This window comes from Staurois parvus, unplaced genomic scaffold (assembly GCF_062004578.1).
Source record: "Staurois parvus isolate SC_StPar_1 unplaced genomic scaffold, SC_StPar_1.0 ptg000165l, whole genome shotgun sequence".
NCBI lineage: Eukaryota > Metazoa > Chordata > Amphibia > Anura > Ranidae > Staurois > Staurois parvus.
In genome coordinates, this window is record NW_028317961.1 from 2879616 (window position 1) to 2902385 (window position 22770).

Sequence of the window (22770 nt, forward strand, 5' to 3'; positions counted from 1 at the left end):
AGACCTGTGTAACAAGGTAATGGAACTTTGTAAGGATGGAAAAGGATATAAAAAGCTATCTAAAGCTTTGAATTAGCCTGTCTGCACCTTTCAATCACTTATTAAGAAGTAGAGAATTTGGGCATCTCTTGATACCAAGCCAAGGTCAGGTAGACCAAGAAAGATTGCAGCCACAACTGCCAGAAGAATTGTTCAGGATAAAAGAAAAGCCCACAGGTAACCTCAGGAGAAATACAGGTTGCTCTGGAAAAATATGGTGTGATTGTTTCAGGGAGCACAATATGATAATACTTTTAAAAAAAATGAGCAGCATGGTTGAGTTGCCAGAAAGAAGCCTATGCACCAATGCCAGAAAAAAACCCAGTTACAATATGCCCCGGTATACTTTGACACGCCTCAGAGCTTCTGGCACACTATAATCTGGCGTGTCAAGACCAAAATAGTGCTTTATGGTCACAACCATAAGTGCCATGTTTGGAGAGGGGTCAAAAGGCCTATAACGACAAGCATACCATCCCCACTGTGAAGCATGGTGGTGGCTCACTGTTGTTTTGGGTGGGGGGGGTGAGCTTTAAAGGTATGAGGAATCTTGTGAAAATTGATGGCAAAATAAGTGCATCATGTTATCAGAAAATACTGGCAGACAATTTGCATTTTTCGGCATGGGACGTTCTTGGACTTACTTGCACAATAATGACCCTAAGCACAAGGCCAAGTTGACTCTCTGGTGATTACAACAGAAAAAGGTGAAGGTTCTGGAGTGCCCATCACAGTCTCCTGACCTTAATGTCATTGAGCCACTTTGAGAAGATCTCAAATGTGCGGTTCATGCAAGACGACCAAAGACTTTGCATGACCTGGAGGCATTTTGCCAGGACAAATGGGCAGCTACACCACTTGCAAGAATTTGGGACTCATAGACAACTATTACAAAAGACTGCACGCTGTCAAAGGGGGCAATACTCAGTATTAAAAATAAGGGTATTTAGACTTTTGTATAGGGGTCATTTAATTTGTTAAGTTTTATGATTGTGCCATTCTGGTATGACCTACAGTTGAATATGAATCCCATAAGAAATAAAAGAAATGTGTTTTGCCTGCATTTTTTAAAAAAATGGTACATACTGTGCAGTATATTACCAGTTTTCCAAGGGTATGCAAACTTTTGAGCACAACTGTATAAGGATTGCTGGAGATGTGGATATTTCAATGAGATTCACAGCTGGGGAAATATCTGCTTATCTATAAATGAGAAAAATACACAGTACTTCAAACTTCTTCTCTGCGTTGTTGCATAGGGAAGGAAGGATAACAGGGAGATTTTCCAACTTGCAATAACAACCAACTCAAACTTCTGAACTGCTTATTATCACCCCTTAGAGCTCAGTGCAAAGAGCTCAGTCCAGAAATTACCAGTGATGCTAAGCGTTCTGAAAATTGCTTGTAATAATCACCACCTAAGGGGCCTATTCATTAAGATCATTAAAAAAAATAGCTTTTCATCTAGGAAAGTTCTTTTTTTTTAGTTTTCTTCCACTTAATAACTACATAGTTAGTACAAATGAATGGTGCAAAGCCCAGATCAAGTTTATGAATAGACACCATTGTCGAAATAGGTATTTCACATTGAAATATAGTAAAATATTGATTTTACAATTTATAAATAAAACACCTTTGAAAGTGAAAGCTTTTAATGACATTTTAAAGATTACCATTTGAAGACAATTGTCCAGATTCATCAAGCTACAGTGACAGTTAATGTATGTTAAACATTGCTTAAGGAATGTTAGAATGACATATGATAATGGCTGGGAGAGCTTTAAGCACAACTTGGAGTGCTTTAAATGATATTGCAGCTTGATGAATGAAGACCAAAGACCACTATCCATGTATTTAAGCCATATATCTTTCTAAGGAGAAATACTGTATACTTTTAAGATATAACCCAAGTGTCTAAGTGTCTTGTTTACATCGTCTGGATATAGTTTTGTAATGACCACAATATGATGTAAAGGCTGTGAAATGGGTTACTCACTCACCTGTGGGTTATTCTTCCCCTAACCCAGTGAAATCTACCCCCATTCCACAAAAACTTGGAAAGCTGAAAACAGATTCAGAAATGTATTAAGTGTGTAGTCCATAGGGCGCTCCTGCTGGAACCAGATCTCTGTAGCCACTAGGGGGGTGCTAGAATAGATATCAAGGATAGGGAAGCCAAGCAGACACTGAGGCAGCTCTTCATAGAGTTGGAAGCAAAGCTTTAGTGCAAAAAGACATGAAAACAAGGTGCCTCTAAGTGTAGTATTGGCAGTTTATTAACATACAAAGATAAAATTCCACTTACAGGAAGTCAAAACATGATAGGCTCGTCATAGTAAATTCGACTGATGTTCCTGGTGGTATGGATTAAGGGCTTTCCCGCCATCCAGCGGCAGCATGACCCATGGAACGCAGGGATGTCTGAACTAAGATGGTTGTAGAACCCCGGGAAGAGTCGTGTAAAAGCATACGTCGGAAGTGACGTAAGGTGGGGGCGGTAACACATTTTGGAGCATGCGCAAAGGGCTCCTTCATCAGACCTAAGCCCTGAACACTCACCATCAGTTTTATATCAGCAAAGGGTGCCAGGGGACTGACAGGGATGGCACAGGTGGACAGACAAAAATGTAATAGTCTATTGTTACTGAACCATAAAAAAAACATAAGAGACAAGATTGAAAAGCATACTCATAATAACATGCTGTTATATCAATGACCTAAGATGAAGGACATATATGTGTATGATTATAAATGTTAGATCAGAATCATCTTTACTGGACAAGCATGTAGAGGCATAGCATACAAGCAATTTGTCTTCAGTTTAAACTCAACAGTTTAAAATGGCTCTTTAAGCAGGTCATAGATGGTTCAAATCTTAGTCAGTTCAGCAGGAACTGTCCAAGATTCTAACCTTTTATGGGCAGGCTGAATGTACCCAAGTTGATCGATCGATCAACTTGGGTACAACCAGTCTGTTGGATTTTACATGCAATTATTGCTAGAGGCTATTATAGCTGCTAGCAGTAATCACTGTATTTTCCTGGTGGGGATGTCTCCCCCTGCCTCCCCCCCCCCCCCCCCGGGAGAACACAATCGCTCCATAGGAGGAATACCCACACTGACTGTGTTGATCGGGGAATCAAGCAACTTCATTTCTTGCAAGAAGCAAAATTGCTCTGCCTATAGCCTGCTTTACACACACAGTTACTGCATCTTAGGAAAAGATATTGTTCATAAGTCTGGCTGTCCTTGTGCACAGTAATCTGTAACGTTTACCAGAGGGAAGCAATTAGAACAGATAAAGTTGAGGATGTGAGGGGTCTGCAGTGATCTGCTCTGCCAGTTTTCTGACTTGGAAGTTGTAGTGCTGGATTGTGGCCAGGTCAGCACCAATGATTATTTCGTGCAGACGTTACTGTCTGCTATGGTCTGTTCCTATCTTGTTTGCAGGCTGAACTAGACAGTGCTGGAAATGCAATTGACTTGAATACTACATTGTAAAACTTTATCAATGGATTTGGGGGCAGGTTGAACTTCCTGAGCAGATGCAGAAAGTACATAATTTGCTGGGTTTTTTAAGTACTGTGTCAGTGTTGGATATCAGTTTAGGTCACTTCAGGTCCTGAAAAATGATAGATCCCAGAGACCTATGGTCTTTATAGTCAACACAGTACTGTTGAATATGGTGATGTCAGGGCTGACTTGGAAGTTGTAGTGCTGGATTGTGGCCAGGTCAGCACCAATGATTATTTCGTGCAGACGTTACTGTCTGCTATGGTCTGTTCCTATCTTGTTTGCAGGCTGAACTAGACAGTGCTGGAAATGCAATTGACTTGAATACTACATTGTAAAACTTTATCAATGGATTTGGGGGCAGGTTGAACTTCCTGAGCAGATGCAGAAAGTACATAATTTGCTGGGTTTTTTAAGTACTGTGTCAGTGTTAGGTCACTTCAGGTCCTGAAAAATGATAGATCCCAGAGACCTATGGTCTTTATAGTCAACACAGTACTGTTGAATATGGTGATGTCAGGGCTGGGCTCCTGCTACCTAATGAGAAGCTCTTTTCTTTCAGTGCTCAGAAGCTGCTCAGCTGCCGGTTAATTACCAGCCACCAGTTGTGTCCACAGTGACTCACCTGGATACCATTACCTGCCTCATTAGTCCAGCCTACAGTCAGCCTTTTTGCTATTTTAGCAGTTTAGCTCATTTCCACCTTACCCTTTCATGGTCTATGGTCTCCAGTGTGTTCCTGCCTATTTTCCTGTGTACAACAAGGTCTGGATGACTTTTCTTCCAATTCCTGTTCCTGATTTTTGGCTCCTGACTACGCTGACTTCTGGTTTCCCTGGCTTGTCTGATTACCCACTCTGGCATCCAAACCCTGGCTTCTGTTTTGACTACGTCCCTGAACAGTGTCATCTTTGCTATTTCATTAAAGGTGTGATTTTAACAGCACTTTCTGTCTCTGCCTAGTTTAGGGTTCCTGACAGGCGAGAGAAGTCAGTGTTGGGGTACTTGTTTTTGAAATCCACTATCATATTTGTGGCTTTACGATCCAGGTTGTTATGACTGGGGCCAGCATATCTACTTCACACCTATATGCTCACTCAAAGTCATCTTGAATGGAGCTAATGGCATTTGTGCCCTCAGCATATTTCATCACCTTAACAGATGAATTCCCTGACATGTAGTCATTGGTATAGAGGGAAATGAGCAGTGTTGAGAGCACATATCTTCGGAGAGCACAGGTACTAACAGGACTGTTAACAATTATGTAAAGGTGTTGGATATGCTTTCCTCATAGACACAGCTAATAAATAAATAAACGCAAAAGCAATGCTAATAAATAAACATGGTGTACATGTTTTTCCATTTAAAAATAAAACATTATTACAAGTATTTTTCAGTAAACAGTGGAATAAACACAATGGTTTCAACTGCCCCTAGGCCTCAAAGACCAGATGGACTCCAGATGCTGCTCTGCTCTCAAGCTTTTGAGAGATGTCTGGAGGTTTGCACAATTCTTTGTTATACATAGAATTGCTTATACATGTGTAGCAATGCCAAGATGAGGCTTTTCATGCCCTGAAACAATGTTGTCATAAAGACAGTCATGACAAACTCTCTGTGTGATTACTGCAGGTACCGCTTTTCTGCCAAGTCCTGCAGTTCATCAGCTGTACAAGTGTCAGGACCATGAAAAAAGTATTTATTTCTATTTGATAGTGCAGCCTCGGAGTAGCATGAGAGCTCATGGGTACATCAGTGGTGTTGTATGTGGTATTTATGGGGATATACATAAGACACACCAAGATCAGAAACGATCAGATTTTATGAAAGTTGATTGAAATTCAACAGTGAGGAATGGATGGTCTCAATCCACATATGTAAATACCAAGTATGAACAATAGTGATGGGCCGAAACACACCCCTGTTCAGTTTGTGGTCGAAGACAGAAGTTGAACCACAAACTTTGAAAAGAGGGGACGATTCCCTAATTCACTCGTATCTTACAGCATCTGAGTATGTGGCAAGATACCGCACAGCTAGTAAAAACATTCTTCAATGTTTCAGTTGTCAGCAGGGTTCCCCACTGACAGCAGAATGTAAAATTAATTGCAGGCATTGTCGGGCAATTAAAACATTTTTCTGAAAAACATGTGGGGTCTCACCCCCATTCATACCAAGCCCTTTGGGTCTGGTATGGATTTTGAGGGGAACCCCCATGCCAAAATGTTTTAAAAAATGGCATGGGGGTCCCCCCAGAATCCATAGCAGACCCTTATCTGACCAGGTAGGTCACGAAAGGGGGTGGACAAGTGAGCACCTCCCTGAACCATACCAGGCCACATGCCCTCAACATGGGGGGTGCTTTGGGGAAGGGGGGCTCCCCCCAAAGCACCTTTTCTCCATGTTCATGGAGACAAGGGCATCTTCCCCAAAACCATGGCCAGTGGTTGTGAGGGTTTGCGGCTTATCAGAATCTGGATGCCCCCTTTAACAGGGGAGCCCCTAGATCCCAGCCCCCCCAAGGGAATGGGAATGAGTATGGGGTATATGGTACCGCTACTCATTCACAAAAAAAGTGTAGTGTAAAAAATGACAGTAGTCTTTGACAAGTCCTTTATTAATTTTATTTATTTTAAATGTCCCCTGAAGTAGATTCAACATTGATTACGATGCCTACCACCACCGCTGACCAGAAAAAAAAAAAAAGCTCCGCTCTTGACGCTGGCTCCTGCCATCTAACAGCTGCGCTGGGATGGCAGTTCTTAAATACTGTGATGAAGTCACAATAGGACGGGGTCACACCCGCCCCCTTGTAATGTCATCATGCGCTGTGACTGGCCAAAGCAATGCACCTGACCTGTGGTCAGGTGCATTGTTTTAGCCAATCACAATGCACTGTCAGGCATTGTGGGACGCCCTTACTATTCGTGTGTTCGCCAAACACATGAACAGCCAATGTTTGAGTCAAACTTATGTGCGACTCAAACATCATGCCCAACACTAATGAACAACAAAAACTAGAGCTTGAAATGGAATTGAAGCAGAACTACACCTCATCTGACCACTGCAAACCAAAATTGTTATTCAATTCATTTTTAATATTCAAAGCAAACTCCCCCATCCATCCATTACTCCATGCTTTATTTTGCTGTGAAATCACTTTTTAAAATAGCCCCTAGAATTTCTGGCCATGGCCATCTTGAGTAAGGGCAGATGACTCATGAAGGCAGGAGTGTGTGCTCAGCTGAGAAAACCCCTCCTCCCCTTCTGAAGGCTCCTGGGATGTATGAGATCATTTGCCTAAGCCTGGAAATCAGGAGGTAACTGATGAAATGTAACAAAAAAAATGTAACAAATAAAGTAAAGTAAGTAATTGTCAAGGTCCTACCTTTCCTCAAAGCTTGTGCTGCTCCATGTGCTGGCATCCATCTTAGGTTTCTGCAAAGCATTGTGGGATCCTTTATGCTTTCAAGCCTCGGCGGCTCCTCCTCCAGGCCTGCTGTCTGCAGCTGCTCTTTGCATTCGTGTCCTGTCTGTTGAATTGCAACAAGCTCCTGTTAGTGTCTCAGTGCTCTCCTGGATATCGACTCGGTTTTGGCAAGACTCCTTCCTGGCTTCTGACCCCGGCTCTGGCGTCCATCCTTCCTGGCTTCTGACCCCGGCTCTGGCGACCATCCTTCCTGGCTTCTGACCCCGGCTCTGGCGACCATTCTTCCTGGCTTCTGACCTCGGCTCTGGCGATCATCCTTCCTGGCTTCTGACCCCGGCTATGGCAATCATCCTTCCTGGCTTCTGACCCCGGCTATGGCAATCATCCTTCCTGGCTTCTGACCCCGGCTCTGACGACCATCCTTCCTGGCTACTGTCCTACCCAGTCATCCGCTGTTGCTGTTGTACTTGCATAGACTCTGTCTTATTTTTGTACAATAAACCTACCTTTTATTGCACCTCCTTGTGTGTCTGGCTCCCCACTCCCTGACAGTAATACAGTAAATATGATACTTTCCTGTCTATTTACTATGCTAGCAGCATAAGGATTAAAAATAGTCAACGTTTATTGAGAGAGTGAAGTTCCTCTTTAAACTAAAAACATTTAAAAATTGCCAACAAGTAGGGATTTTATGACAGAAGAGACCCGTATCGATTTCTTCTGTCATAAAACGTTGTCCCTGTCTATCAGCAATAATGTGCATTGAAGTCAGAGTACATTTATGGCACTACTCTGTTACGTGATAATCTGACTCCTGTGCACATATGCGACAATGACATCATCAAGGCCCAGCCATTCAGAGAAAACCCAGAAGGAAACTGGGAGAAGATTGAAGTGCCCCTGATCAGCAAGAGCATTGACAGTTCATTGACAGTTCATTGGTAGAAGACATCATTTGATGGTCAAGTCTGCCATAATGTGCTAATATGTGGCACAGTAATCTCCCTGGAGAGCCATGCATTTAAAAAAAATATAGCAGAGTTTAATCCCATTTTAGCTATATAGCAATCACAATGTTTTGGATATTGTCATTTCACAAAGAGGCTCTGTCCATGTAATGTTGTAATTGATTCATGTTCACATTTTGAAAATACAAATCGCCTCTATGTAGAGTTGATGTCAGGTATGTTGTCCATAGCTGACATAGCTGTGCCATTTAGGCTGTGCACCAAGCTAAGTGGTTTTAGCTACAATTCTGCATCCAACTGTGATGAATGCCTTTCAGGAGCAGAAGGCCAGCATATGTTACTTATTTCTTATGTATACATTCATTATATCATGATATTTTTTATCATGGCCAACATCCCTCATTGTTAGCGACTTAAACGGTTTCATATCAGTTCATTACTGTACACCTGACTCTGCACAGGTTATTAAAAATTAAATGCAATATACAAAGGACAAGAACAGATTATTATACAGAAGATAAATAGTGTGGTTGGTTTAAAGCTTTTTTTTTTCTCGCTGTTGCTTTTTTTATTTGTGCATTTTTGCCACAAAGTCAGGTAAAAGTATAAAAGACCTGAAGAGTATGAGCTATATTATTGATGTTTGAGCTGCTGTCACATAAAAGTGATCCAGCTGAAATGTGTCCCAAATCATACTGATCCCAATAAGCTTCTGATGCAATTCTATGCCTGCTTGCTTGAGATACAAGCAAAAGGTTTCCAGCGTGAATTAGATGTCAGACAATATTTCTTCTTCAAAGCACAGTCCAGAATTACTAGTAATTTTTACCACGAGGCACATACTGGCCTGTGTTCAATCACATTCTTCTTCAAAGAATTCAGGATCCTATTTTCGAACAAATGCAGCCTAGGTTGTTGCTGTTGTTTTGTTGTTGATATTTTTTTATTTGCATGAACTTTATCAGTGTTTTCCAAGTTTCAACAATTAGGACTTGTGTTTTACAGTTCACTGAAGACCTAGATAGATGCATCAGGGTGAAAAGAATCAAGAAAAAATGTTTTACTACCTTGGGAATCTTTAAGATTATCAAAGGTAACAGCTTTGGCAACTCAGATATTAAACCTGTTGCCAGACCATTCATTTCAGCAAGCTTCCCATAAGTTTAAATGTGCATTTAATGTATTTTATGCATGTAAAACCCTCACTTGTGTAGACAGCAAAAAGTCATGAATCTCTTTTTTGGTACCACCATCTTTAATGTGATGTCAGCAGCCCTGATAGACTCAGAGCTGTCAGTCAAATGACACTCTAAAGCTAGTGTGTCAAACGCAAGGCCTGCCAGGCCATTTTATGTGGTCTTCACACCTCTCCTACTGCTGCGGCACCCCCTATTTCCATTACCACCTTGTCTCAGCAGTTGACAGCAGAGAGGAGGGCAGAACTCCACCTTTAGATCCTGCATCTCTCTGTGCAGCTGCAGCACCCGCCTCCTATGATCTCAGCATTCAGCAGACTCTGGCAGCTGACTCCAGCCCTCCTCCTCTGGTCCTCCTCCAGACCTTGCACTTTCTGCCTCACAGCTCTGCCCCCAGATTCTACCCGGCAGCAACACTAGGTAAGGAAGTTAATTTTTTGTTGCCCAGAGGTGAGCTCTAAATATAGCCAATAAAACACAAAAGGTGCAGTGCTTAAATTCAAATGGTGTCAAAACTGAATAGATGCATAAATAGACAGTAGTAATAGGCATAAATAAGTGACTGGTAAGTGCCGTAATATAGTGTCAAAGTCTATATAGAAGTAGTGGTCCTTCAAGTGTCTTCTGGTGATAAAATATCGAATTATACACTCACCAGATGCATAATTCCAATATGCATTAAGAAGACTAATCTCATCTCAAGGTCTCAAATGCAATCCTTTTAGAGACTTGTCTAGCATCTCTGGGCTTCCCTCTGGGCACCTCTGTCCATCTGAGGTTCCCCTTGGATCATCTGATAAGGCACCTCTCAGTTCCCTTCCCTGGTGGCTCTGTGGGTGGTGGAATGAACACGAGTCCCAAGAAAGGATGCCAAGATAGTGTAGTACCGTTTAAAAGTATGATTTATTGATCCAAAAAGTGAGACATGCTAAAAACAAAACAACTGACCATGAGATGTGTAAAAGATGGCTGCCGGCCCGCATGGGACTCGGCAGCGTGACGTCTGGACTTTGCAGCTCTTACCCTGACGAGTTTTGTGCTAAATGCACGTAGTCATAGGGAGTGTGCTTGCTAGTCAGACGTCTGCAAAGCTCTGATATATAGCCTGTAGTTGGTGCACAGATTAGCGCGTCTGCCATCTTCCCGGCTATTTCGCGCATGCACTATGTGTTCAGCATCGCGATGTCGGCAGTATTCGCACGTGTGCATAGGCACGGCGCCATTTTGTTGTAGTCCCGATCAACTGATAACATAATGCTTGGCTTCTATATATGGTGTACAGATTGGCGTCTTACTAATCTTCCTGTGCCAGTGTGGTTTCATTAACACCTTAATGCCCGCAGCATTCCTATATGTGCTCGAACATGGTGCCATGTTATTGTAGTTCTAATCAGCTATGTGGCATGATATGATATGTTGACGGGAGTACAAACATATGGTAATAGAAATACAGGATCATCATCATAGATAAATCGTGGTCTATTGGATAAAATGGGAAAAAGGAAATCCAACCACTTATCCATATCTATGCTAATGTAGTAACATGTTATTCATTCTGGTATGTAATTATATGGCGTCATTAGATTACTCATAAGCAAAGCGAGATATGAAACAAAAATGATGATCCCGTGTATAATCCAAGTACAGATCTTATGAAGAATAGATAAAATGGGTAAAAATACAGTCATGGTCTATATAAATATATGTCAATACTAAAAAAATTATTAAAAAGTATAAACTCCCCAAAACTTCATATATAATAATAAGAAACAATAATAGAAAATATATAGACAATTAGATAAAATAAATCAATAATCAATGGTGACTCTAAAATACACACACACACACATATATATATATATAAAATTAAATTAAATAAAAATTAAATTGAGTTAATAAAATTGCGATGGCCAAAGAACATAAAATCATTCTATGGATAGAATCGAGGGAAATGGGTCAAATAAAACCAAATGTCCTTATATGTATAAAAATTGATGATATATATTAAATTGGAATGTAAAATATAGAATAGAATAGCTATGAATAAGAATGCATCATTATATAATGGTAAAATGATAGTGTTGTTGATGTACTATCATTAAAATAAGGAGAATTGTGTATATAAAAGATAATTCATGATACTGAATTATTGAAAAGACGCATATAGAATAGAATAGCTAAGAATATGATAATAAATTAAATCCAATAGTGTATTGTTTAAAAGAATATATTGTATATAAAATATATATTATTTTGGGGACAAGTTGGTAAATATTAAACAATGAATAAGAATAATAAAAAATATAAAAAATATAAAATATAGAAAAGAATGGTTCAGAATTATAAAATCAGCACCAAAATATTTAAAATAGTTTAATCATCAAAAGTTATGGCTGTAAAATAATGTGATCAGTGTATATACAGTTAAAAAACTAGCTGTTGTCAATAAAGAAATTAATGTTGAACTCTATGTTGAGTTCCTTGGGGTATAAAGTGTCAAGTTCAAAGATCCATTTTGATTCTTGTTGTGACACTGTTCTCTTTTTATTAATACCCCTCCAATGTGTCTTGGTGATATCAATCCCAATATACCTTAGTGATGAGGGGTCCCTGTTGTGGCATAGGCAATAATGTTTTGATAGGGAATGTTCCCTATACCCTTTCTTGATGTTACTGACATGTTCTCTTAAATGGTCCTTCAATTTTCTTGTGGTTCAACCTATGTATTGTTTGTTACAGGGGCACTGTAGTAAATAGACTACAAATCGGCTATTGCACGTTATAAAGCTATCAATATTGTAGCTTTTGCCTGTTGATGTTGAGTTGAATGTATCAATTTTCTTTTTCCTAGTTCCGTTACATAGGCAAATAATACATTTATTGCAAGGATAGAAACCTTTTAATTCTGCAAAAAATGTGTTGGTAGTAGGGGGGGTTGATCACATTAGGTGCTATCCGATTCCATAATGGTAAAGCCTTCCTGAAAGTTATTTCTGGTCTATCTGGTAAATAATTAGTTAATGTCGGATCAGCTTTCTGTATTTTCCAATTGTTTTTAATGATTTTAGAAATAGCTTTGTGTTGTATAGAAAAGTTTGTTATAAACGGACACAGTCTCGGTGACCTTTGTGGTTTCTCTTTATTAAGGATAGTCTCCCTATCCATCATGGCCACCTCATTAATAGTGTTATTCAAAGTATTTGCACTGTAACCTTTTTCTAAAAAACGATTCTTTAAAACGTCAGCTTGAAAGAGAAAAATGTCCGTGTTAGTACAATTTCTCTTGATCCTGAGAAGTTGACTTTTAGAAATGTTACGTAACCATGTGGGATGATGACAACTATTGAGGGGGATGTAACTATTTCTGTCTGTTACTTTGAAAAAGGATTCTGTTTCAATCTTCACATTTCGGTTAAACAAAGTCAGATCAAGGAAATGTACATTAGAAGTGCTGTACTCATAGTTGAGCTTAATATTATGTGTATTATGATTTAAAGTGCCAAAAAAATTAATTAATGTCTGTTCTTCCCCATTCCAAATTCAAAATATATCGTCTATGTATCTTCTATAAAATGAGAGCTCTGGCCAATCTCTGCCGTATATCATATCTTCCTCCCACCTGGCCGTGAATAAATTGGCCAGGCTGGGAGCGAATTTAGCTCCCATTGCGACACCCTTCTTTTGTAAATAAAATTGGTTATTAAACCAAAAGTAGTTCTTGGTCATCGTAAATTCTAAAAGCTTGAGTATAAAATCTTTATGTAAAATAGACATATCAGTAAAATCATTCAAGTAAAACTGCACTGCCTCCATCCCATCTGTATGATCAATATTGGTATATAATGACGCGACATCCACGGTAACGAGAAATGTATTATGATTAGTAATAATACTCTTAGTATCTTGTAAAACTTGTTTGGTGTCGCGTAGGTATGATGGAGTTTTAGTAACAAGAGGTTGCAGGAAGTGATCTATGTATTCTCCTGCTCTAGAACACAATGATCTGATTCCACTTATGATGGGTCTTCCAGGGGGATTAACTGGGTTTTTATGTATGGAGGATTAAATAGTGACGCATTCCTCAGATTTGAATAAATGCTGCTTCCCATATGGTTATTACGCGTAATAGGATTATTTAAAAAATATTTCTTTAGAGATAATTGTCTAACAAATTTTCTAATATCAACGTAGGTTTGAAATTTGTTAAGAGACACCTTAAGTGCAAATTTTAGACCTTTACTGAGAAGGTTCAGTTCATCAGATGATAGTTCCATTTTGCTGAGATTAAATATACCCGCTTCAGTTACATTTTTATTTTTTTCGGGTTTGTTAACCCTTTGGCCTCCTCTCTTTCCTCTATACCCCTTTTTTGTGCCCTGCCTGGGCCTAAAAAAAGGAGTTGGTGTATGATACTCTTGTCTATTATTGGCATAGTAATTAGAGTTTGGAGGACCATTGTGGTTATTAACAGGCTGTTCAAAACGGGGTCTGGGAGCAGATTGTCTAAAATTTTGATTGTGTTGGGTGTATTGAACATTCCTATTGTTCCTATATGGTGCGTGCGTTCTACGGTATTGTTAGTGGTATAATTATTGTTAGTTCTTGGTTTGGGGTGATATTTGTTTTTATATTGTTGCTGGTTCGGATGCCAATCGTTATTCCGTAATCCTATATTTCTGTCAGTGATAGGATTGAAGGCATCGTACCTATTATTGACTGATATATTATATTCAGTTTCTCGTCCTCTGCATCCTTGGGTGCCTCTGTGTAGGGCCACTATTAGTCTGTGGGAGTTTGGATGCTGGTAGGGGGGTATGGTAGGATGTAGGTAAGGTGGTAATATCCTCTTTGTCTTTCTGCTATTTAAAAACATACTTTCTTGGTAATCTTTAACATCTCGGGTATATTTTTTCTGTTTTTTATCTTTTTGTTCTTTTTCTAACTGCTCCATATAGGTTTTAAGTTTAACAGATTCTGATCTGTATTCATCTTTCTCTTTACGTGGTGTAAATTGATCCTTAAGCTTATTAATCTCTATATCTAGATAAGTAAGTTTCTTTTTCTTCCTTGATATAAGAAACATGAGTAGTTCAATACCTGAATTGTTACAAAAATTGATACCATTCGGTAGAACTGTTAATATCCTCATACTCTGGGGATACTTCCCATCTTAATGATCTAGGGACCATTTTTACTTTGACATATCTGTCCAAAAAAGAAATATCCCATAGTGTTCTAATTTCTGCTGATGTTAGATTTTTAAGATGAGCCCTTTGAGGTTATGTTGTTCATTAACCACAGAGACTACTTCATCTGATATGGTAGCTCTCATAGATCTTATTTAAAAATGTCTGTCATATTTGATATAGGTTATACAGGTATATATATGAATATGCTAGCAGCTACAACTTCAAATGGTATGGAAGAAAACAATGGTATAGAGAGATAAATTGAGCGCTAGAAAAAAAGCACAATAACATGTTACTACATTAACGTAGATATGGATAAGTGGTTGGATTTCCTTTTTCCCATTTTATCCAATAGACCACGATTTATCTATGATGATGATCCTGTGTAGAGATATATATTTCTATTACCATATGTTTGTACTCCTGTCAACATATCATATCATGCCACATAGCTGATTAGAACTACAGTAACATGGCGCCATGTTCGAGCACATATAGGAATGCTGCGGGCATTAAGGTGTTAACACCGCACTGGCGCAGGAAGATTAGTAAGACGCCAATCTGTACACCATATATAGAAGCCAAGCATTATGTTATCAGTTGATCGGGACTACAACAAAATGGCGCCGTGCCTATGCGCACGTGCGAATACTGCAGACATCGCAATGCTGCACACATCGCGCATGCGCGAAATAGCCGGGAAGATGGCAGACGCGCTAATCTGCATGCCAACTACAGGCTATATATCAGAGCTTTACAGACGTCTGACTAGCAAGCACACTCCCTATGACTACGTGCATTTAGCACGAGTCCCATGTGGGCCGGCAGCCATCTTTTACACATCTCATGGTCAGTTGTTTTGTTTTTGTTTTTATCATGTCTCACTTTTTGGATCAATAAATCATCCTTTTAAACGGTACTACACTATCTTGGCATCCTTCCTTGGGACTCGTGTTGAGTCCACCACCCACAGAGCCACCAGGGAAAGGAACTGAGAAGTGCCTTATCAGATGATCCAAGGGGAACCCCAGATGGACAGAAGTGCCCAGAGGGAAGCCCAGAGATGCTAAACAAGTCCCTAAGAGGATTCCATTTGAGACCTTGAGATGAGATTAGTCTTCTTAATGCATATTGGAATTATGCATCTGGTGAGTGTATAATTCGAATATTTTATCACCAGAAGACACTCGAAGAACCACTACTTCTATATAGACTTTGACACTATATTAGGGCACTTACCAGTCACTTATTTATGCCTATTACTACTGTCTATTTAATTATCAGCATTTATTCTATCTTTATGCATCTATTCAGTTTTGACACCATTTGAATTTAAGTGCTGCACCTTTTGTGTTTTATTTATTATTGAAGGTTTATTGGTGCCTTTCGGTGTACAGAGGCTTTTTTCTAGCGCTCACTTTATCTCTCTCTATACCATTGTCTTTAAATATAGCCAGACAGTTGTGAAGCTTTTTCATAGCACTACATTTGGCAGTTGACTTCAGAACCAGACATCCTGGGTTATTCTGGCTGAGAATATCACAACAATTTAATTGTCCATGCAAAAATATTAATAAACAAATTCATATTAATAAAGTATTTAATAGCACACATCTGGGTCTTTGCTAAAATCTGAAATATTAAATACACTATATTGCCAAAAAGTATTGGGCCAGCCCTCCAAATCAGTGGATTCAGGTGTTCCAATCACATCCATGGCCACAGGTGTATAAAATCAAGCACCTAGGCATGCAGACTGCTTCTAGAAACATTTGTGACAAAATGGGTCGCTCTCAGGAGCCACCTGCGCAATAAGTCCATCTGTGTAATTTCTTTGCTACTAAACATTCCAAGGTCAACTGTTAGTGGTATTATAACAAAGGGAAACCAACTGGGAACAATAGCAACTCAGCCACGAAGAGGTAGGCCAGGTAGAAAGACAGAGTGGGGTCAGTGCATCCTGAAGCGCACAGTGCACAGAAGTCTCCAACTGTCTGCAGAGTCAATAGCTAAACACCTCCAAACTTTGTGTGGCCTTCAGATTAGCACAACAACAGTGCATAGAGAGCTTCATTGAATGGGTTTCATTGGCCGAGGAGCTGCATCCAAGTGCAATGCAAGGCGATGGATGCAGTGGCGTAAAGCACAATGCCACTGGACTCTAAAGTAGTGGAAATGTGTTCGCTGGAGTGACAAATCATGCTTCTCTGTATGGCAATCAGATGGACGTGTCTGGGTTTGGTGGCTGCCAGGAGAACGTTACTTCTCTGCATTGTGCCAAGTGTAAAGTTTGGTGCAGGGGGAATTATGGTGTGGGGTTGCTTTTCAGGGGTTGGGCTTGGTCCCATAGTTCCAGTGAAGGAAGCTCTTAAGGCGTCAGCATACCAAGACATTTTGGACAATTTCATGCTCCCAACTTTGTGGGAACAGTTTGGGGATGGCCCCTTCCTTTTCCAACACCAGTGCACAAAACAAGGTCCATAAAGACATGGATGTGAAAGTTTGAGGTGGGGGAACTTAACTGGCCTGCACCTCAACCCAATAGAACACCTTTGGGATGAATTAGAGCGGAGACTGTGAGCCAGGCCTTCTCGTTCGACATCAGTGCCTGACCTCACAAATGTGCTTCTGGAAGAATGGTCGCACATTCCCATAGACAGACTCCTAAACCTTGTGGACAGCCTTCCCAGAAGAGTTGAAGCTGTCATAGCTGCAAAGGGTGGGCCAACTCAATATTCAACCCTATGGACTACGATTGGGATGCCATTAAAGCTCATGTGCTTGTAAAGGCAGGCGTCCCAATACTTTTGGCAATATAGTGTACATACAGTACAAAAGGGGAATGTCTTAAAGTTCTATACTAACTGTATTCCCCATAATTTTACCTCTTTTCTGTTTATTAATGATAATGGAATTTTACAGATTTCCATTTTATCAACCAATATTATATATATATATATATATATATATATATATATATATATATTATACAGCAGTATTTTTAGCAAAGAATATCCAATTTCAGAAACATCTAAAATGAATGTGTCACAGCTGTCAGGTAAAAGACAGCTGTATCTCATCTCTGTAGCTAGGCAATCTACTGGAACATGATATACGCAACCGACTGATTTCAGGACACTGCGTGGTCATCAATACCTTCCTAAAGTAACAATCACAGAGTTGACGTATAGAGACTATCAAGCGTGTTTTCTGTATAATCTTTCATCTGGAACACTGCAGATGTTTTCAATAAACCAACGCTATATAGTAGTTTCCTTTTCCTTAAACTTGGTAGGAAATGTGTACCCCGAAGACATACTGATAGCAGCAAGAAAATAATAACACTCAGAACAGATAATAAAATGTTCACGTTATATACCAGATCAATAAAAACAGCTAACTCTTAACCATTCAGTAAGCAATATAAACTTCAGCTTCAAGACACAATATTATTTTCTAAATTCAATTAGTTTCATGCTTTCGGGGATGCTATTTTGTGGAGTTGCTATGTTAAACGACTTTACCTCTTAAACTGCAAAAAAATCACAAAAAACAGGGTAATGAATGATTGCATTTGATAACTTCTAAAATGATTTGTTGCCTGACTGTTCTATTAACCCACTGACTTCAGTACTAGCCAAGTTACTGGTCTGGAACAAGTGTGCATAAAGGAAAGTCAGAGAAAAGTCAGAGGTACTTTTGTGCATCATTGCCTATTGACCAAGGCACTGAAGAAAGAGTGCCATCATGACAGTCAGGCAACTGGAGTTTTCAGAAAAACTCAACAATGGCATTCTCTCTATTATCAGTTTTCCTTTATTTTTTTAGTTTGAATATTTCATCATTCTGTGAGATTTGTACACTTTGACAAATATGCCTAGTGAATTGGGGAATGTTCTAATAAAGTTAAATAGATATGTTTAGTATATTAATTAAGACCATGTCCAAGAAAACAATTTGACTTTTTTTTTTTGGTGTATCGTGAAGAGTGTTTAGTTTCAATATTGTTATTTCCTGTGTTTATGGACTGGAAAAATTCAGCTATAACTCTTTTCCAAATCTGAAAAGGTAAATCATGCTTACCCCTACTGTAGGTTGTAAGGCATGCTGTCAGGCATATTGTAATTGGGCCTATTTGTGGCATTGGCACATAGGTTTCTTTCTGGCAACTTGAGTATGCAGCTCATTTTTGTTCAAGTATCATCATATTATGTTCCTGGAAACAATGACACCGTCTTTTTCCAGAGCAGTCTGTATTTCTCCTAAGGTTACCTGTGGGTTTTCATTGTATCCTGAACAATTCTTCTTGCCCCCAGGACTTATACACAATGCTATAGTGCTTGGTTACCACGCTGGAACAGGCACAAACTGAGCACAGGAAACAGGTACATGCAGTAGGCAGGTAGAGTAGTTCAATTACAGTCCAGGTACAAGTCAGGCAAGGTTCTGAGTAGTCAGTATCCAATCCATAGTCAAAAGGCAGGCGGAGTTCAGAGAATAGTCTATATCCGATCAAAAGCCATAAACGGGGTAATCCATAAAACAGCAGAGCAAGACAGGCAGACAGGGAGATTGAGCATGTGTTACACACACTATCACAGGCTTGGCTGGCTTAAATCAGGTTTGGTCTCCACCCAGAGACTGGCTACATCAATTACCTTGCAGGTGGACAAATAGTGAGAATGTATCGCAGCCAAGCAGGAATGAGACAAGCAGCTGTGATGGAGCAGGAGCTCTAGACACTCCTGATAATTTCCAGTTTCATTTGTTGGTAAAATATACAATGGTTGAACCTTTAAACAATTCTTGTTTGTAGGATCAGTTCCATTTGACATACTCATTACCCAAAACTTCCAATAACAGTGGGGATCACGAGAGGTAATGAGGGTTACATATTTACATAGTTACATAGTTAGTCTGGCTGAAAAAAGACAAAAGTCCATCCAATTCAACCGTAATCCTATACCCACAGTTCATCCAGAAGAAGGCAAAAAAACCCAGCAAAGCACGATCCAATTTGCTCCTACTGGGAAAAAATTCCTTCCTGATCCCGTAAGAGGCAATCAGATATTCCCTGAATCAACTTTACCTATAAATGTTAGTATCCAGTTATATTCTGTGTATCTAAGAAACAATCCAGGCCTTTACGAACACCTCTACCCTGCAATGTGTGTATTGTTCTTACTAGACTTAAAGTTAAAGTGGTATCTTGTTGTGTTACAAATTAAGCAACAATTCGTTTTCATCAGGCATTGACGCTTGTTAGCCACCTCCATTGATTTCAATGGTAATGCTTTGTAACCTGCTCTGCTAAACTAAACTAATACTAAAGTACAGTGAGCAAGCTTTGTCCCCTTAGGATAGGAAGGATGCTACTGGTAAGATCACCTAGAGAATAAAAGGGACAAGGCCTTGAAAATGACAATTAATTTAGTTACAAATCTAAGGACTGATAAGCTGAGATAAAAATGTTGTTTTGTTTTTTGGATTTAAATACCCCTTAAGGCTCTTTAGAATGATCACAATATAGGTTGTTCATAAAAATGTTGGAAGGTAATCAGTAGAACGGTAACTTGAATGTCTATAGTGATGTGAACTCATTCATCAATGATTAATAAGCCTACAATCCAATGTAAAGAAACAATAAGCTCACACCTTAAACAAGTATTTTCTCACATACTAGGTACATGGAGGACTGAAGCAGTTTGCAAAGCAAATGAAGTGATTCCAGTTGCCAAAGATATCTCTGTGATAAGCGCAGCCACACTCAGTGTAAACCCATGTACTGCGTATAGGATGTTGATGGACTTTGTGACATTGAGACATGGTAAAGTAATATTTGCACTTAAACAGTCATTGATTTATTATTTGAATTTGTCCACTTTCTGTCAATACAATATTTCTACCAATGTAAAATATATACTGTAAAACAACCTATAAAGTGAATTATTTATATTATGCTGCGTTACATTTTTGAATGTATGAATGTATAAATCATAGCCAAAATGCTCAAAACAATCATTTATCACTAACTTGTACTTCTAAGATATAGAAACCTTTGGGGAGAGCTACCCCTACTTTCTGTCCTGGTGACCACTATCGTCAGGGCAGGAAATCAAGAGAAATTTTCCCGGAAGGACATAAACAGTAGGTAAACCTGGGAGTGGTTCATCACCTAACTAAAAAAATCTTTTGAAGAGATGCCTTTATTTCTGCCCTGAGAAACAGGAAGTAAGATGAATTTTAACCCATTGGAGAATGAGATCTACAAAATGACATATTTATTTCCTTCCTCATGCCATGGAAGTCCAGTTTAAAGAGTTTTGGTCTACACATATCAGTAATTAGAGCCCTGAAAATGTTTGCATTTCTTACATTTATTGCAACAAAGCACCCATATTAGAAGTCAATTCATCCTACCCACACAGCTGATGTTACTGACTATGTGTCTTGTTTGTCTGTCCTGGCAGGAAGGTTTTGAGCCAACTTAATGAGGATACCACTCAAGTCCCTTTATGCCTTTTACACATGGGTGAAAGGGCGTTGCATTTGTAGCTGCAAATGTTTGTATACGCAAAGCCAATACCAAACATAACATCAGTAGATTTCTATGTTCATGTGCAAAAGGCCTATTGCTTTTTATATCTGCTAAAAGTAGAGGTTGCATTGGTGATAGCACCTCATGGCTCACTTCCAAATCTAAGCAAGTAGCAGCTGAGATGCAAGAAAAGATGTATAAAAGTAGAAAGGTGTTCCCCTTTAATGTGTGTCCAATCCCCTCAGGAGGTGTAGTCTGTGCATTATCCCAGCCCTGTCTCTTGATATAGTTAGAGAAGGAGCTATCTGAGGTCTTTAGTCTGCTGTAGGACAAGATGATGGAGCAATACGAGGAAGCACTCCCCCTGGAGGCCTGGGGGAAGCTATGAGACCTAGGGCCTGAAGAGGACTGTATGGGAACCTTCATGTAGACGTAAAATCCACTGATTTAATGGTTTTACCAAAACAGTTACATTCAAGGTATCCTGTGAATGATAACTGTCCCAGTTACTTGGGCTCACAACTGAACTGTCAAGCCATAAAATGGCTGGTGTCACAACTGACCACACATGCAACCCCATGGCAACTGCAGATCAAACAGAGGATAAGATGGCACCTTCATTGGCTGTAAAGGATAGGGTGGTTTAGTTTTGCTTTAGGCTGTGAGTAGTACCACTGCACCCCCCTGTGTAGATAACAGAACTGTTATATTACATCCAAAATGTGGACAATTTCAAGGTATGCATCATTATCCCAATGTTTGGAGACCATCTGTGCAGTGTGTAATAAGATGCAACACCATTGTATGGACAGGTTTGTAATTATGATACAATTTAAGTAAAGTTCAAATCAAAAAACACTAATACCTCTTCCTTGTCTAAGTCGGGAGATAAAAGAAATGTGATACCTCATTTGGGAAGGAGAATAAATGTGGTTACTTGTACAAACCAGAGTAGCTCAGGAGCAGGTGGTGATTAAGGGTGAGGAGTCACCCTCCTAGCAGTGAAAAATGAACCCCCACAAGGAACACGCACCAGGCAACCCAGGAGACCATTTGGAATGAGCTCCAGGTGTTCTGTTGCACTTCTAGCAATCTGCTCTGGACAAAGGTAAATTGCAGGGCCCTGCATGAGAAGTGCTTTAGGCATGTGGAGTTAATATGGACTTTGATCAGGGGGATTCGGTAAGGTGGCCTCAGATTGGCATCTGTGTACGTGGTGCAGAGCAGTAAGTCTGCATGGGTTTAGGCAAAGTACACAATTGAAGGAGCCTGGGAGCCTTGTTTGTAAGTGGAGTCTCAGCTGCCTACATCGGCCATGTGAGTAAACGCTGGGCAATCTTCTTATACATAAAGTATATTCCCTATGTTTGCAACACGATGAAGAGCTAAGCATAGAGGAGGGATGCATTAAAGAGAAGGGGAAATTTGTAAGTGCCAGGATACCGAATGCTAGCATCCTGTTATTAGGTTCAACCAGAAAGACAATGAAGCACACTGACTACAGCTATGATACAATGTAACCATTTATTATGAGGAAACAAACACATATGTAAGTAGCAAAAAACATAAATACCCTGCAAACATAAATACTTAGTGAAACACATGTAAAGTAATTAAGAACTTACTCTACAATAAACTACTGTATATACAACAATGATCAGGAGAGCAGGGCAAACAGAGGAACAAGGCTAAGCAGGGTTGGACAGGTAAACCAGAAACCAGAGTACAGGTAGTAGGACAGGTGAGGATTAAGGAAACCCCACCATATATTCCAGGGAGCTCCAGGAACCCATTCACAGCTAGGGGAGGGCAGAACTGTCACTTCATCAGTGGCCAAGCTACCTGAACTGCAAAGAGGCAACTGGCTGAAGAGGACCAATATGACCGCACGGGGCAC

The 22770-nt window shown here is 39.7% G+C and overlaps 1 protein-coding gene across 1 annotated transcript in view; it reads left to right on the forward strand.

Moving 5' to 3' along the window:
- LOC149462834 (enoyl-[acyl-carrier-protein] reductase, mitochondrial-like) overlaps positions 1-22770 on the forward strand; it is a 107842-nt gene that overhangs the window by 47951 nt on the left and 37121 nt on the right. Inside the window, exon 4 of the mRNA XM_089676137.1 lies at positions 20019-20162. Within this exon, the coding sequence (XP_089532263.1) occupies positions 20019-20162 (144 nt within the window). The remainder of the gene's footprint in view (positions 1-20018; positions 20163-22770) is intronic.